General features: G+C 51.6%; 2 protein-coding genes across 2 annotated transcripts in view; both read left to right on the top strand.

Annotated features, from left to right (window-relative positions):
* Nucleotides 1–5,791, top strand: part of LOC106806971 (rapamycin-insensitive companion of mTOR-like) — a 28,377-nt gene extending 22,586 nt beyond the window's left edge. The window contains exons 19-22 of the mRNA XM_014809159.1: nt 430–556; nt 1,384–1,548; nt 5,332–5,488; nt 5,760–5,791. Of these exons, the coding sequence (XP_014664645.1) occupies nt 430–556; nt 1,384–1,548; nt 5,332–5,488; nt 5,760–5,791 (481 nt within the window). The remainder of the gene's footprint in view (nt 1–429; nt 557–1,383; nt 1,549–5,331; nt 5,489–5,759) is intronic.
* A 12-nt stretch (nt 5,792–5,803) lies between these two features.
* The window catches only part of LOC106806970 (rapamycin-insensitive companion of mTOR-like), a 17,674-nt gene continuing 11,346 nt past the window's right edge, over nt 5,804–12,131 (top strand). The window contains exons 1-7 of the mRNA XM_014809158.1: nt 5,804–5,871; nt 8,307–8,487; nt 8,865–8,971; nt 9,171–9,326; nt 9,840–10,066; nt 10,818–11,025; nt 11,379–11,582. Of these exons, the coding sequence (XP_014664644.1) occupies nt 5,804–5,871; nt 8,307–8,487; nt 8,865–8,971; nt 9,171–9,326; nt 9,840–10,066; nt 10,818–11,025; nt 11,379–11,582 (1,151 nt within the window). The remainder of the gene's footprint in view (nt 5,872–8,306; nt 8,488–8,864; nt 8,972–9,170; nt 9,327–9,839; nt 10,067–10,817; nt 11,026–11,378; nt 11,583–12,131) is intronic.

The following is a 12,131-nucleotide window of genomic DNA, read 5'->3' as shown; positions in this document are numbered from 1 at the left end:
TGCTGCTGTCTGTGACTGTGTTTGTCTGTCTGTCTGCCATGATGTGGGGCTGTTGTCTGTGACTGTGTCTGTCTGTCTGCCATGATGTGGTGCTGCTGTCTGTGACTGTGTTTGTCTGTCTGTCTGCCATGATGTGGTGCTGCTGTCTGTGACTGTGTTTGTCTGTCTGTCTGCCATGATGTGGTGCTGCTGTCTGTGCCATGGGATGGTGCTCTGATTGTTTGTGTCAAAATGAGCTTGTATTAAATTGGTCATGATAATAATCAATTTGGTCAATGCTAAAATTTATGTGGGCACGATACAAATGCTGATACTTACGTGTTTAAAGATATGTTAACAATTCGCTGAATGTTTACTGTATTTATACGCAGTGACAGTAGTGCCCCCTGTCACATTCCAGTCACCACTCATGCCCGACACTTGTTTCAGACTGATGGACCTGGTTTCCACTACGACGCACGATGTGTATGTGAAGCTGGTCGTCTCGTCGTTGAGCTACAATAGGAGCGGCATCGCGCGCACCATCCTGTCTCGCATCCTCACCGGCGGAACCGACGTACGTGTTACGCCGCACGCCCGCAGTCTTCACGAAAAACCTTTTGTGCCACTTGCCCTTTGGGCAGGTATTCTGTAAAATGTACATGCCCATTCTAGTTGCCCATATATTTTGCAGGAATATTTTTGGAATATCGAGTAATGAAGTGTGCACCAGACAACTTCTAGACATGTGTGCTAATGTTTCGTGATTTTAAATTAAAAACCTTTAGTTAATGGCCAGTTGTGTTATAGTTAATGCGTTTTGAAAGCAGAGCCCGTCGGGCAAGTGAGCTTGCAATGTTTACATGCCGGCCAAGATTTCTACACGTTTTGGGCGTCGGGCGCCCGGCTAAATTCGAAGATTGCGCTCGCCGGCCATCCTCCCTCAGCTCCCTGCTTTGCTTTTGCGTAAAAAGAAGGATAATTGATTTTAATGGTGGCCATTTCGAAATTCAAGATGGCGCCCTGATACCATGCGGATGGAGATTGGTACCCGATCTCATATGAATGTACACCTCTTAAACTACCTGTGTGCCAATTTTCATGCTTTTGTCAAAAGGTGCACAATTATATCCCCTAGCTCCAGTACTAAAGCCCAGTGCTTCTTAAACTGGTGAATGGTTTGCCCAGAAGTGAATGAAATTATTTTGGGGTGAATGGAAATGCTTGAAAAACGTAAGAAAATTTAGTCGCGGGTGAATGAAATTTTGTGATAAAGACTCGAAGGTGAATGACACTGAAATAGTTTAAGAAGCACCGCCATAGCACCCCCCTCCCATTCTCTCTTTACACTCTGGTGGTGACGTGCGGGTGTGTGACCACTGCATCGTTGTTGCATTGTTGCAGAGTTGTCGCGTGTACGCCACTCAGCACCTGCGCGTGCTGCTGCGTGCTCACGTGCTCAAGTTTGATGGTTGGGGCGTCGACATGCTGGTGCAGCAGCTGTACGACAAGAGCAAAGCCGTCTCCCTGCTAGCCCTGGACGTGCTCGACGAAGCGGCCGAGGACGAGGTAAGCGCCACCTAGCGGCGGCCCGGCGAGTTACGCCAATCTCTGACTGCGATCTCTAGTGTGATTTTGATGTGCGTGATCGTTTTCTTGGTTTGACTCTCAAGTTGCCGGATTTATCCGTGGTTTTGATGTGCACTAGATCGTTTTCTATTCATATTTTCTATTCATATTCTTTCATATCGTCTATAGATCATCTATCAATCATCTATAGATCATCTATAGATCATCTATCAATCATCTATAGATCATCTATCAATCATCTATAGATCATCTATAATCATCTATAGATCATCTATCAATCATCTATAGATCATCTATAGATCATCTATCAATCATCTATAGATCATCCGTATCAAATCATCTATAGATGCATTCTAATCAATCATCTATAGATCATCTATAGATCATCTATCCATCACTATAGATCATCTAATCAAATCATCTATAGATCCAGGGTCTCTCGACAGGATGAAATTCAAACAGGGGGGAGGGGAAGGGTGGGGGAGGGGGAGGGGGAGGGGGGAGGGGGAAACTAGGGGGTCCAGGGGCGTGTATTTTTACCGTAGCGACTAATTACATGCGTAAAATCGACCACACCATAGACGGTATTTTGGGGTTGCTTGTATATAAAGATAGCCGAGTTCGGGTGTACAGTTAGTGGAGCAGGTTAAGCTGTTCATTGTCAGGTTAACATGTGTACATGTCCTGCAAGTCCATGCGTGGTACGGTAAAAAATACACGCGTCTGATGTTGGGCCTGGTCGAACGGCAAAAATTCTTAGACGATCGATTCCGCGAGGCGCGTGGCAAACTTTATTGTGGTGAATTTAAAGGCGGAGGTGCAAGCGATTCAAACAGGGGGGAGTTTTCCCAAAGCGGGCGCGCGCACGCCCAGTTTGCAGCAACGTAGGGAGAACCCTGAGATCATCTATAATCATCTAGAGTCATATCTATCAGTCATCTATCAGTCATCATCAATCATCATAATCATCTATAGATCATCTATAGATCATCTATCAATCATCATAGATCATCTATAGATCATCTACAGTGCTCAATTTTAAGGTTTTTTTTGGGTTGTCCGAGGACAACCAAGAGAGTAGCATATGGTTGTCCCACAAGAGTTTTGGTTGTCGCGGATATTATTTAAACATGTGCTGGCATGCGCTCTGCTCACGTGATGGCTCAGTGCTGTAAAAGCAAAAGGCCTAATCATGTACATTTTGTACGTAAATAGGCAGTGACAGCAGACATGGTCATTTCGCATTGTTTCACTCATTATATGGAGAGAATAAAATATTGGTAATGTGGTAAATGAATGCTGGTGCAATGACGGTATAATAATAGTAATTAAAAGTTGCATGAAAGTTATTTCATAACATTTACATTAAGTTAACTAACACTACTAACATTACTAAAACAGTGTCAAGTCACAGATGAGTAAAAATGTAATCACGAAACATTGTGTTGTTAAACACGTGATGTTATACTTTGTACCAAGGCAAGCCAGACAATGCGTCTAGACATGTACGTTTGCAGGCGTATTGTGCAACCCTGGCCGTATGTAAAATGAACAGCGCGCATTATGAATATAAATTTTATAGAGGTTGGACACCGGACAACCACGGAAAGCAATTTGTAGTTGCCCGAGAGAAAATCCAGTCGTCACGGACGACCGGATGACTGTTAAAATTGAGCCCTGATCTATCAATCATCTATAGATCATACTATAGATCATCTATGCACTATTCATCATCTATAGATCATCTATCAATATCATGACTATTAGATCATCTATCAATCATCTATAGATCCAATCTATAGATCAATGCTATCCAGGGCCCTAGCTAGGATTTTTTCTGCACTGTAGCCAAACAAATAGCCAGAATCATTGTCCAAATGTAGGGGGCCAATTTGGATTCCTGTTAGCCACACCTGTGAGCGCTAAACAATTTATCTGAACAAACAAAGGCGATAAATAATTTTTCTTTTTCTTTATTTTTCAGCAAACCTTTGATATGCATGAGTAACAGAACTAGCACTTATTTAATGCAACAAACTATTATCACCACCGTCTACTGACTGAGACACTAACACTAATGACTCCGACTGATCAGAGACATTACCCACAAATTGTCCTGAAGTTTTTTCCTTTACTGGCTGGCAGTAAAATTCGTCGGCTTCTAATTTTTTTTGGCACAAGCGAGACCACTGACATAGCTACTTTTCAAAGTAAACATCTCTTCTTACTGGGCCTTCAATTGAGTGTTAGAATGTCCACAAACAGCCTTTTCTGTTTTTGCAGATTATTGTCTCAAGAGCTGTTTTAAACCAATTACTGTCTAGACTAAACCCCTCTCGCACATCAACTCAAGTCACATCACATCAACACACTAGTGCACACTCACAAACAATCACATTCAGCTCATCAAAGCCTGACTATTACTTCCGCCAGTTATAGCAATTTTATACAGTTTTACTAGCTTTACAAGTAACCGTCACACAGCAGTACTCACACCAAACAATCCCGGCACCATACACGCATGCACACGCACGCGACACTGTGGGCCGCGCACTACACACACACGTGCAAACAGCGACGCCGTAAGTAAATAATTTTGACTTTTGCCAGCGCCTGTTGCCGTGGCGCGTGCCGTGTGTGGAGACGGGCCCCTTTTTTTGAAGACACGGCTAGGTTCTTACTGAAGGAAATAGAGACAACAGGTGTAATGCCCAAGTTTTGGGAAAAACGCACATGATGGAATTCCAAAGGCGTGGCAGTAGGCATGAATGTGAATTCTGACAGGCAGACGCGGGGAGGCTAGAGAGTAAGAGGGGTTCTGGGGGTCCCGCAGCCGGAAGGGAAAATTTAAACAACATTTGAATGTCTTAGACTCCATTTGATGCACCCAGCGAAAATAAAATTTCACCCTTTAGGTATTAAACTCTACTCTGTTAGCCAGACGACTATCTAAGTCTCACCTGCGCATCTTCGGGCGGAGACTCAGGCATGCTGGAACCCATTCTCCTCGCCGCTCGTCCTCCGCATGGCGCTAGCGGCAGCTTCTCAGCATTCACAGCCAAAGAAAAAAAGAAGAAAAAGGCAGCCGCGCGCACCCGTTAACCCACGGCCGTGGCATGTGCACGAATCTGTGGCTTAAGTGCTTTCGGCTGCTGGGGCGGCATTGATTGAAGTAGCGGGGGGGGGGGGGCGCGGAATGCACTGAATTTTGTTACAGGTCCGCGTGGGACTGTGGTTATTGCTGTATATATGTGAGGGGTGGGCACCGCGTGGTAATGAGGGAGCGACAGCAAAAACTTTCCGCCGGATGCCGAAGGGAAAAAGCTGGCAATTGGGATAATAGGTTGCTGTTTCGAAAGCGATCAAATAGGAATCGATGTTTGCCCCCCGCCCGGCTGGGTCAATGTTTAATTAGCCGGGAAAGATTACGTTCGTCACTTTTTTCGCGCAATAAGACTTTCACAAAGTCGCCAGATTACTAATTTGTTTCGGGCTCATTATGGCGATTGGCGAGTGCGGGTAGCGAGGGCCCCTGATCTATAGAGCATCTATCATAGATCATTTTCTTAGTTTGACTCTTGAGTTGTCAGGTTTAACTGTCGGTTTGAGGATCTGCTTTGCTCACTGCAACATCCACCCATGAACGTATTTTGATGAAGCGTGCATGCTGCCGTGTGTGTGTGCGCACGTAACACGTACATACGTGCATGCACGCACCGCACGCCACGTGCACACACGTACATGCGTGACGTTGTTCTGTAGGCAACCTTAGCGCGCTGGTGTTCATGCCGACGTCGGTGCTGCCACCTGGGTAACCGCGGCTCGATGCTCATGGTTCGCTTCCTCTCAACACTGTTCGGTTACAAGTACCTCACCAACTCGAACTTTTGTCTCCCGGGAGCTGACCAAGTGGAACAAGGTGAGCCTGTGGGTGATGTGGAGAAGAGTGGGGGAGGAATGGGGTGGGGGATGGTATGGTGGTATGGAAAGGGAGTCGTGGCTGGTGGTGAAGTAAATTTGAAAAGTACTGCCCGAGAATCCGGAAAATCTGAAAAACCGGACCGACCCAATCCGCGAGCAGTCTGGATTTTTGGACTTCTACTGCATGTGCCCATCTACGTGAACGACGTGTCGCGTACCAGCATTTTAACAACTTACGTTCACTGTGTGACTGTGTGATGAGTTCACAGACGTTCAACATCCGATATGTCAGCATGGTTGAGCGAGCAGATGAATGATTCGGCTGACTAGCTCACCAGGTGGCAGACGGTGGCGCAGCTTCAGCCGGAGATCTAGCGTCAAGTAAGCGGTTTCCTCCAGTTTGTTTCCTTTTGCGATTTATCTTTATTTTATGCGAGGTTTCTAATTTATATACTACAAACCTGCTACTACTGAAAACTACTACTACATTACTACTGAAACGTCTACTATAAAAAAAACTTGCTGTTTTATCAACATGAATATTGTATTCGCATCCTCTATCAGTCACGGCCGCGCACTCTCGGTCACCCAGCCCCGCGCGCACGCATCCTACTCCTCGTCACAGCCGCCGCCGCGAGGCTCCTCTCCGTCACACCGCACGCTTCTCCTCTCGTCCACAACCGCGCGCTTCCTCTCTCCTCGGCCGGAGCGCGTACCGCGCGCTCTCTCGTCACAGCCGGGTGACCACCGCGCGCGCATCAGCTCTCTCGTCTTGGCCGCGCCGCGGCTGCGCGAATCCCATCGCACCGCCGCGAGCTTCCTGCTGCTCCGTCAACGTGCGCACGTCCTCTCTGTCCGTCACATCGCGTGACCAGGGGCGATGCCGCCTCACGCCGCGCGCTGTCCCTCGTCGTCTTGCCGCGCCGCGAGATCGCATTCGCGCCGCGAGCTCTCGTCACCCACACGCTCCTGCTCTCAGCCGCGCGCCGCGCGCGTCCTCTCGCGCGCACCGCGCGCGTCTCGCCTCGTCACAAGCGCGCGCTCCTCTCTGCGGTCTTGCGCTGCCTCCTCTCTCGTCTTGCCGCGCCGCTCGCGGTCGCATACGCCGGCGATCTCCTCGCGTCACGCCGCCGCTTTTCGTCACACGGGCGACCCCGCGCGCTTCGGCTCTCTTCGGTCTTGCCGCGCGCGCTCGCGGGGGTCGCATCGCCCGCGAGCTCTTCTCTCGTCACAACACCCGCCGCGCTCCTCTCGTGCCGCCGTACCTGCGCGCCCCCGCTCTCTCGTCACAACCCGGCGCGCGGGTGCCTCTTCTCGTCTTCCGCGCCGCTCAAGCGGTAGCATCGGCGCGCGCGGAGCTCCTCTCTCGTCAGCGGCGCCGACGCGTCCTCTCCTCGCCGGCAAGCTACCGCGCGCTCTCTCGTCACAACCGCGCCGCTCGCTCTGCTCTGTCTTGCCGCGCACGCTCGCTCGGCATCGCGCGCGACAGCTCCTCCTCTCGTCACGCCAACAGTACCGCTCACTTCCTCGGGCCACACCGCACGCTCCTCTGCATCGTCACGCCGGGGCCAGCGCGCTCTCAGGTCGTTCCACAGCCGGAGCCGGCGCGCTCACTACTCTCGTCTTGCCGCGCGCGCGAGCTCGCATCGCGCCGCGAGCTCTCTCGTGCACGCCACACGCTGCCCTACTCTCGGCCGCGCCGCGCGCGCGAGTCGGCTCCCTCGCCGCACCGCGCGCGATTCTCTCGTCCACATGACGCAGCGGGCGGCCGGCGCGCATCCTCTTCGTCCGTCTTTGCCGGCGCTCCTCTCTTCGTCTTGCCGAGCGCCGCTCGCGATCAGCATCGCGCCGGCGAGCTCCTCTCGTGCACGCGCACACGCTCCTCTCTCGCCTCGCCGCAAGACCGCCCCGCGCTCTCTCGTCCACACCGCGCGCTTCCTGCTCTCGTCATTGCCCGCGCATGCCTCTGCTCGTCGTTGCGCGCCGCTCGCCGCGTCGCATCGCGCACGCGATCTCCTCTCGTGCACGCGCGCGCTTCTCGTCCACGCGCCCCACGGCGGGGCGATGCATCCCGCGCCTCCTCTCTCAGTCTTGGCGCGCCGCGAGCATCGCATCCCGCCGCGAGAGGCGCCGCGGAGCATCCTGCTCATCGTCACACCGCGCGCGTCGCCTCTCTCCGCGCCGTAACGCGCGCATCTCTCGTACACCCGCCGGCGCGGGTGGAGGGCGAAAGAGAATCCGCCCTCTCCAGAGGTGAGAGACAAAGAGCGCCAAGCAGCTAACATGCGGCAGGCAGTCCCAACGACGGGCGTCTCGTCTTGCGCGCGCCGACTCGCGTCGCATCGCGCCGCGAGCTCCTCTCATCGTCACGTGACAGGGGACTCCGCTGATCGTGGCCCGCCGCACGCCTCCTCTCTCGCCCGCACGCGCGCTCTCCCTCTCGATCGTCACAGCACCGCGGCGCGGTCACTCTCTCGTCTTGCCGCGCCGGCTCGCTCGGCTATCGCGGCCGCGTAGCCTCCATCTCTCTCATCGGTCACGCCACACGCTCCTCTCTCGCCACGCCGCACGCTCTTCTCTTGCCGCACCACGCGCTCGCTCGCATCGCGCCGCGAGCTCCTCTCTCGTCACGCCGCACGCTCCTCTCTCGCCGCACCACGTGCTCCTCTCTCGTCACGCCGCACGCTCCTCTCTCGCCGCGCGGCGCGCTCTCTTGCCGCATCACGCTCGCTCGCGCCGCGCGCTCTCTCGCCGCACGCTCTCTTGTCAAGCTGCACACTTGTTCTCCATCTCACGCTGTCTCATCGTGTCTGCAGGCAGGAGCTGAAGGACGTGTTTGTGCCGGTGCATCTGTACGGTCAGATGGCTCGGCATCAGGAGGGATTCGAGGAGCTCACCGCGCAGACTCACGTGAACACAATGCTGCGCACGCTGCGTCACGCGCGCTTCTCTAACGAACAGGACATCATCGAGCTGAAGGCTGCGCTCTGGGCGCTGGTGAGTCACACACGCACGCACGCATACTACATACATGCACATACATAGGCCGGCTCAGACACATGCCGGTGCAGGTGCACGCACATGAGAGGAAAGCTAGGGAACCAACAGCTGATTCATTACCGACCACATACACTGACCGACCACATACACTGACCGACCACATACACTGACCGACCACATACACTGACCGACCACATACACTGACCGACCACATACACTGACCGACCACATACACTGACCGACCATATACATTGACCGATCACATACACCGAGTCGGATACCTGCTAACATATAACAGACTGCCGAGACATATGCGAGTGCTGTGAGACTGCTGGCCCTTACTTACACATCGCGGTGTGTGTGTTTGCTTGCAGTGCCACCTGGGGTCGACCGTGAGAGGCGTCGAGCTATTAATCGACCGAGCCGTCATCCCAGACGTGATAAAGCTTGCAGAGGAATGCCCGCTGTATTCCGTGCGAGGGTAGGTCACTTATCAGTACGCAGTACAGTACACAATCTATTATCCGAAATTCTGAAACCCGAAAAGCTCCCAAAACCGAGAGTTTTTATTCTTTTATTCTTTTATTCTTTTATATTATTTTATATTTAAATTCTCATATTAAACTAGGTTATAGTTAAGTTGTAAAAGTATTAATGAAATTTCTCATGTCTCTTGCTAGGACGTGCTTCTATGGGCTGGGTCTGGTAGCAAGCACGCAGCGCGGTGTCGAAGTACTGCAGCAGCTCGGCTGGGAGAGCCTGTCGCACCCACGCCACGTAGCGTGGCCCGTGACGCAGTCAACAGACATGCGCGAACCCTCTGTACAAGATAGAGGGTAAGCAGAAGTAGGGAGACTTGTAGGATCTCCTCTCTCAGTCCACTTGCATGTTACCCCGTTCTCGCTTCTTCTTGCTCATCGCAATAGGCTTCCTGCATCTTCTTTTTCGCGTTCTCTTGAACCTTGACCCATTCTCTCTCCTCTCCCACTTATCTCTACGTCCTTTCTCTACATCGATCTCACTCTCTCTTGTACCTCGCCCCTTTCTCTCTCCCTGCTCAATGCTAGACTCTTCCCCTGTACATATAACCCTTTGTTCTCATTGCTCCCTATGGCTCCTATGCCACCAGCTCGCCGCTATGCTTTCTCTTCAGCCGTTTCCTCTACCACGGCAGTCGGTGAGCTAACAAGCGCGCGTTCGTCGGTGAGCTAACAAGCGCGCGTTCGTCGGTGAGCTAACAAGCGCACATTCGTAACAAGCGTGCGTTTGTCAGTTAGCTAACAAGCGCGCATTCGTAACAAGCGAGCGTTCGTCGGTCAGCTAACAAGCGCGCGTTCGTCGCTCTGCAGGCTACGCAGCAGGACTCTCAGCGAGGCCAGCAGTACAGCGCTGTCCGACATCACGACTACCGGCGGGGGTGGCGTGGGCGGGGGCGGGGGTGGCGGGGAGCAGGGGAGGCAGCAGGACACACTGGAGCTGCCGGACGCTTGCTTCTACATCGGCTCCAATAACCCGAGTCCGGCGCTCGACGGGGTCGAGTACTTCATCGACGACGACGTGCGCGGCTACACCGCCAGTAAGTACTTACCCACGGCTCACACATTCTGCCAGTAAACACCTATCCCTTCATGTATTCAGCCTGTAAATACTTATCTGTACTACCAATCATCTATTTTAAATGTTAAAATACCCACAAATGCAGTTTGAAGTCGTATGCAAGTCTACATCTTTGTCTACATCTGTGTACATGTTATAGTTTACTCGTCTGACGTAGCGAGAAGTTGACCGTGCCCCTTTAAGCACCGTTGATAAGTTGGTCAAGGTCCCCCTGATTGCATTTGTACGTCACTGTGTAGTTTTTTAAAGGCTATTTCTCAGCACTGATTGGCTGGAAGTGCTTGTCCATCATGTCAGACAGTCGCATATAATAATATATATATATACGATATATGATACATATATATATATATATATATATGATATATGATATAGTCGATATATGATAATCTGTTCCTGATCTATGACGTCACGTGAAACATCGCTATTAGGCCTGCGCGATGGTGTGTGCATATGTTTGCTAGTGAATTAGACCCGCTAAAATTCGAGGCTGTTCGCTGGCAGCAATTGATCCGTGCGCCGGCCTTTCAATTTGGCGCACGGATCAAAAGCTGCCAGCGCGTGATACTTTCGTAGGACGTTCCCGCGGTCGCGTGCGCCTTGCCGCGGAACTGCGCGCAAGATTCGCGCTTAGCGGGCAGGATCAACACCTCTCAGGCGACGCTTCTCTGGTATCCGGTCTCTCATCTGGATTTCTGGCTTCTTTGCAGATGGCGACATGATCCAGTCTCGTCGCCACGGCGACACATCACCTCAGTTCTCTGCGAGCTTCAGTGCAGACGGCCCCATCTTCACCAAAGATCGCAACTACCTCCCGCGCACGCAGACCCTGCCAGCAGGGGGCGTTGCGTCGTCCGGCGGCGGTGGGCCGCGCGCGACCCATCAGCGGGGCAGCACAGAGCTGCTAGCTCGTGATAGGTCAGTACCGAGGACGACAACGACGCAACGTTTGTTGTCGATGTTGCGTAGCGCCCTCTTGTGGTGGTCGTCTGCAAAGGTTAAAGTATGAGTGTCTTGTTGTGGGCTCTAACATGCTAAATTGTTTGTGTGGTGGGGAAGAAGGGATGAATCTTGTTAATTTTTGTGTGATTTGTAGACATAATTAGGTGGTAGTGGAAAGTTATTCTATGCAGTTAGCCCAAAAATGGTGTTCTCTCTGGCATTTTGAGAATGAAAATGAAGTCGTGGTGGACACAGTTCCCCTCACTGTATATATATGTGTATACATATATATATGTGTGTTTGTGTCTGTATGTGTGTGTGTATTGTAGGGTGGACTCTGCAGGCAGCAGCAGTAGCGGTGCGGGCAGGAGGAGACGTAGCGGGGTATCAATGCTGCCAGTGGACAGCGCGGCGGCGGCGGCGGCACGGCTGCACGCTGGGGGGCCGAGCCACGCCCGGTCTGCCAGCGATGTCGTACACATCACGTATACACAGCCGAAGCTCGGCGGCAAACCCAGGAGCGAGAGCATGAGGTAAGCACTAGCTGAGAGATTGTGAAGGTGAACACTAGCCGAGAGGTTGTGAAGGTAAGCGCTAGCTAGAGCTGAAGGGTAACTGAGAGGTAACTATATGTGAATGGTAACTCTATAGAAGTGGTAACACCATGTGAAGGGTAACTGAGAGGTAACTATATGTGAATGGTAACTCTATAGAAGTGGTAACACCATGTGAAGGGTAACTGAGAGGTAACAATGTGAAGGGTAACTCTATATAAGTGGTAACACCATGTGAAGGGTAACTGAGAGGTAACATTATGTGAAGGGTAACTGAGAGGTAACAATGTGAAGGGTAACTCTATATAAGAGGTAACACCATGTGAAGGGTAACTGAGAGGTAACAATGTGAAGGGTAACTCTATATAAGAGGTAACACCATGTGAAGGGTAACTGAGAGGTAACAATCTGAAGGGTAACTATATATAACAGGTAACACCATGTGAAGGGTAACTGAGAGGTAACAATGTGAAGGGTAACTCTATATAAGAGGTAACACCATGTGAGTGATTGGTAATTGGAAGTATA

The sequence above is a fragment of the Priapulus caudatus genome, unplaced genomic scaffold (genome assembly GCF_000485595.1).
Source record: "Priapulus caudatus unplaced genomic scaffold, Priapulus_caudatus-5.0.1 Scaffold188, whole genome shotgun sequence".
NCBI lineage: Eukaryota > Metazoa > Priapulida > Priapulimorpha > Priapulimorphida > Priapulidae > Priapulus > Priapulus caudatus.
This window is presented reverse-complemented; position numbering and strand designations above follow the sequence as displayed.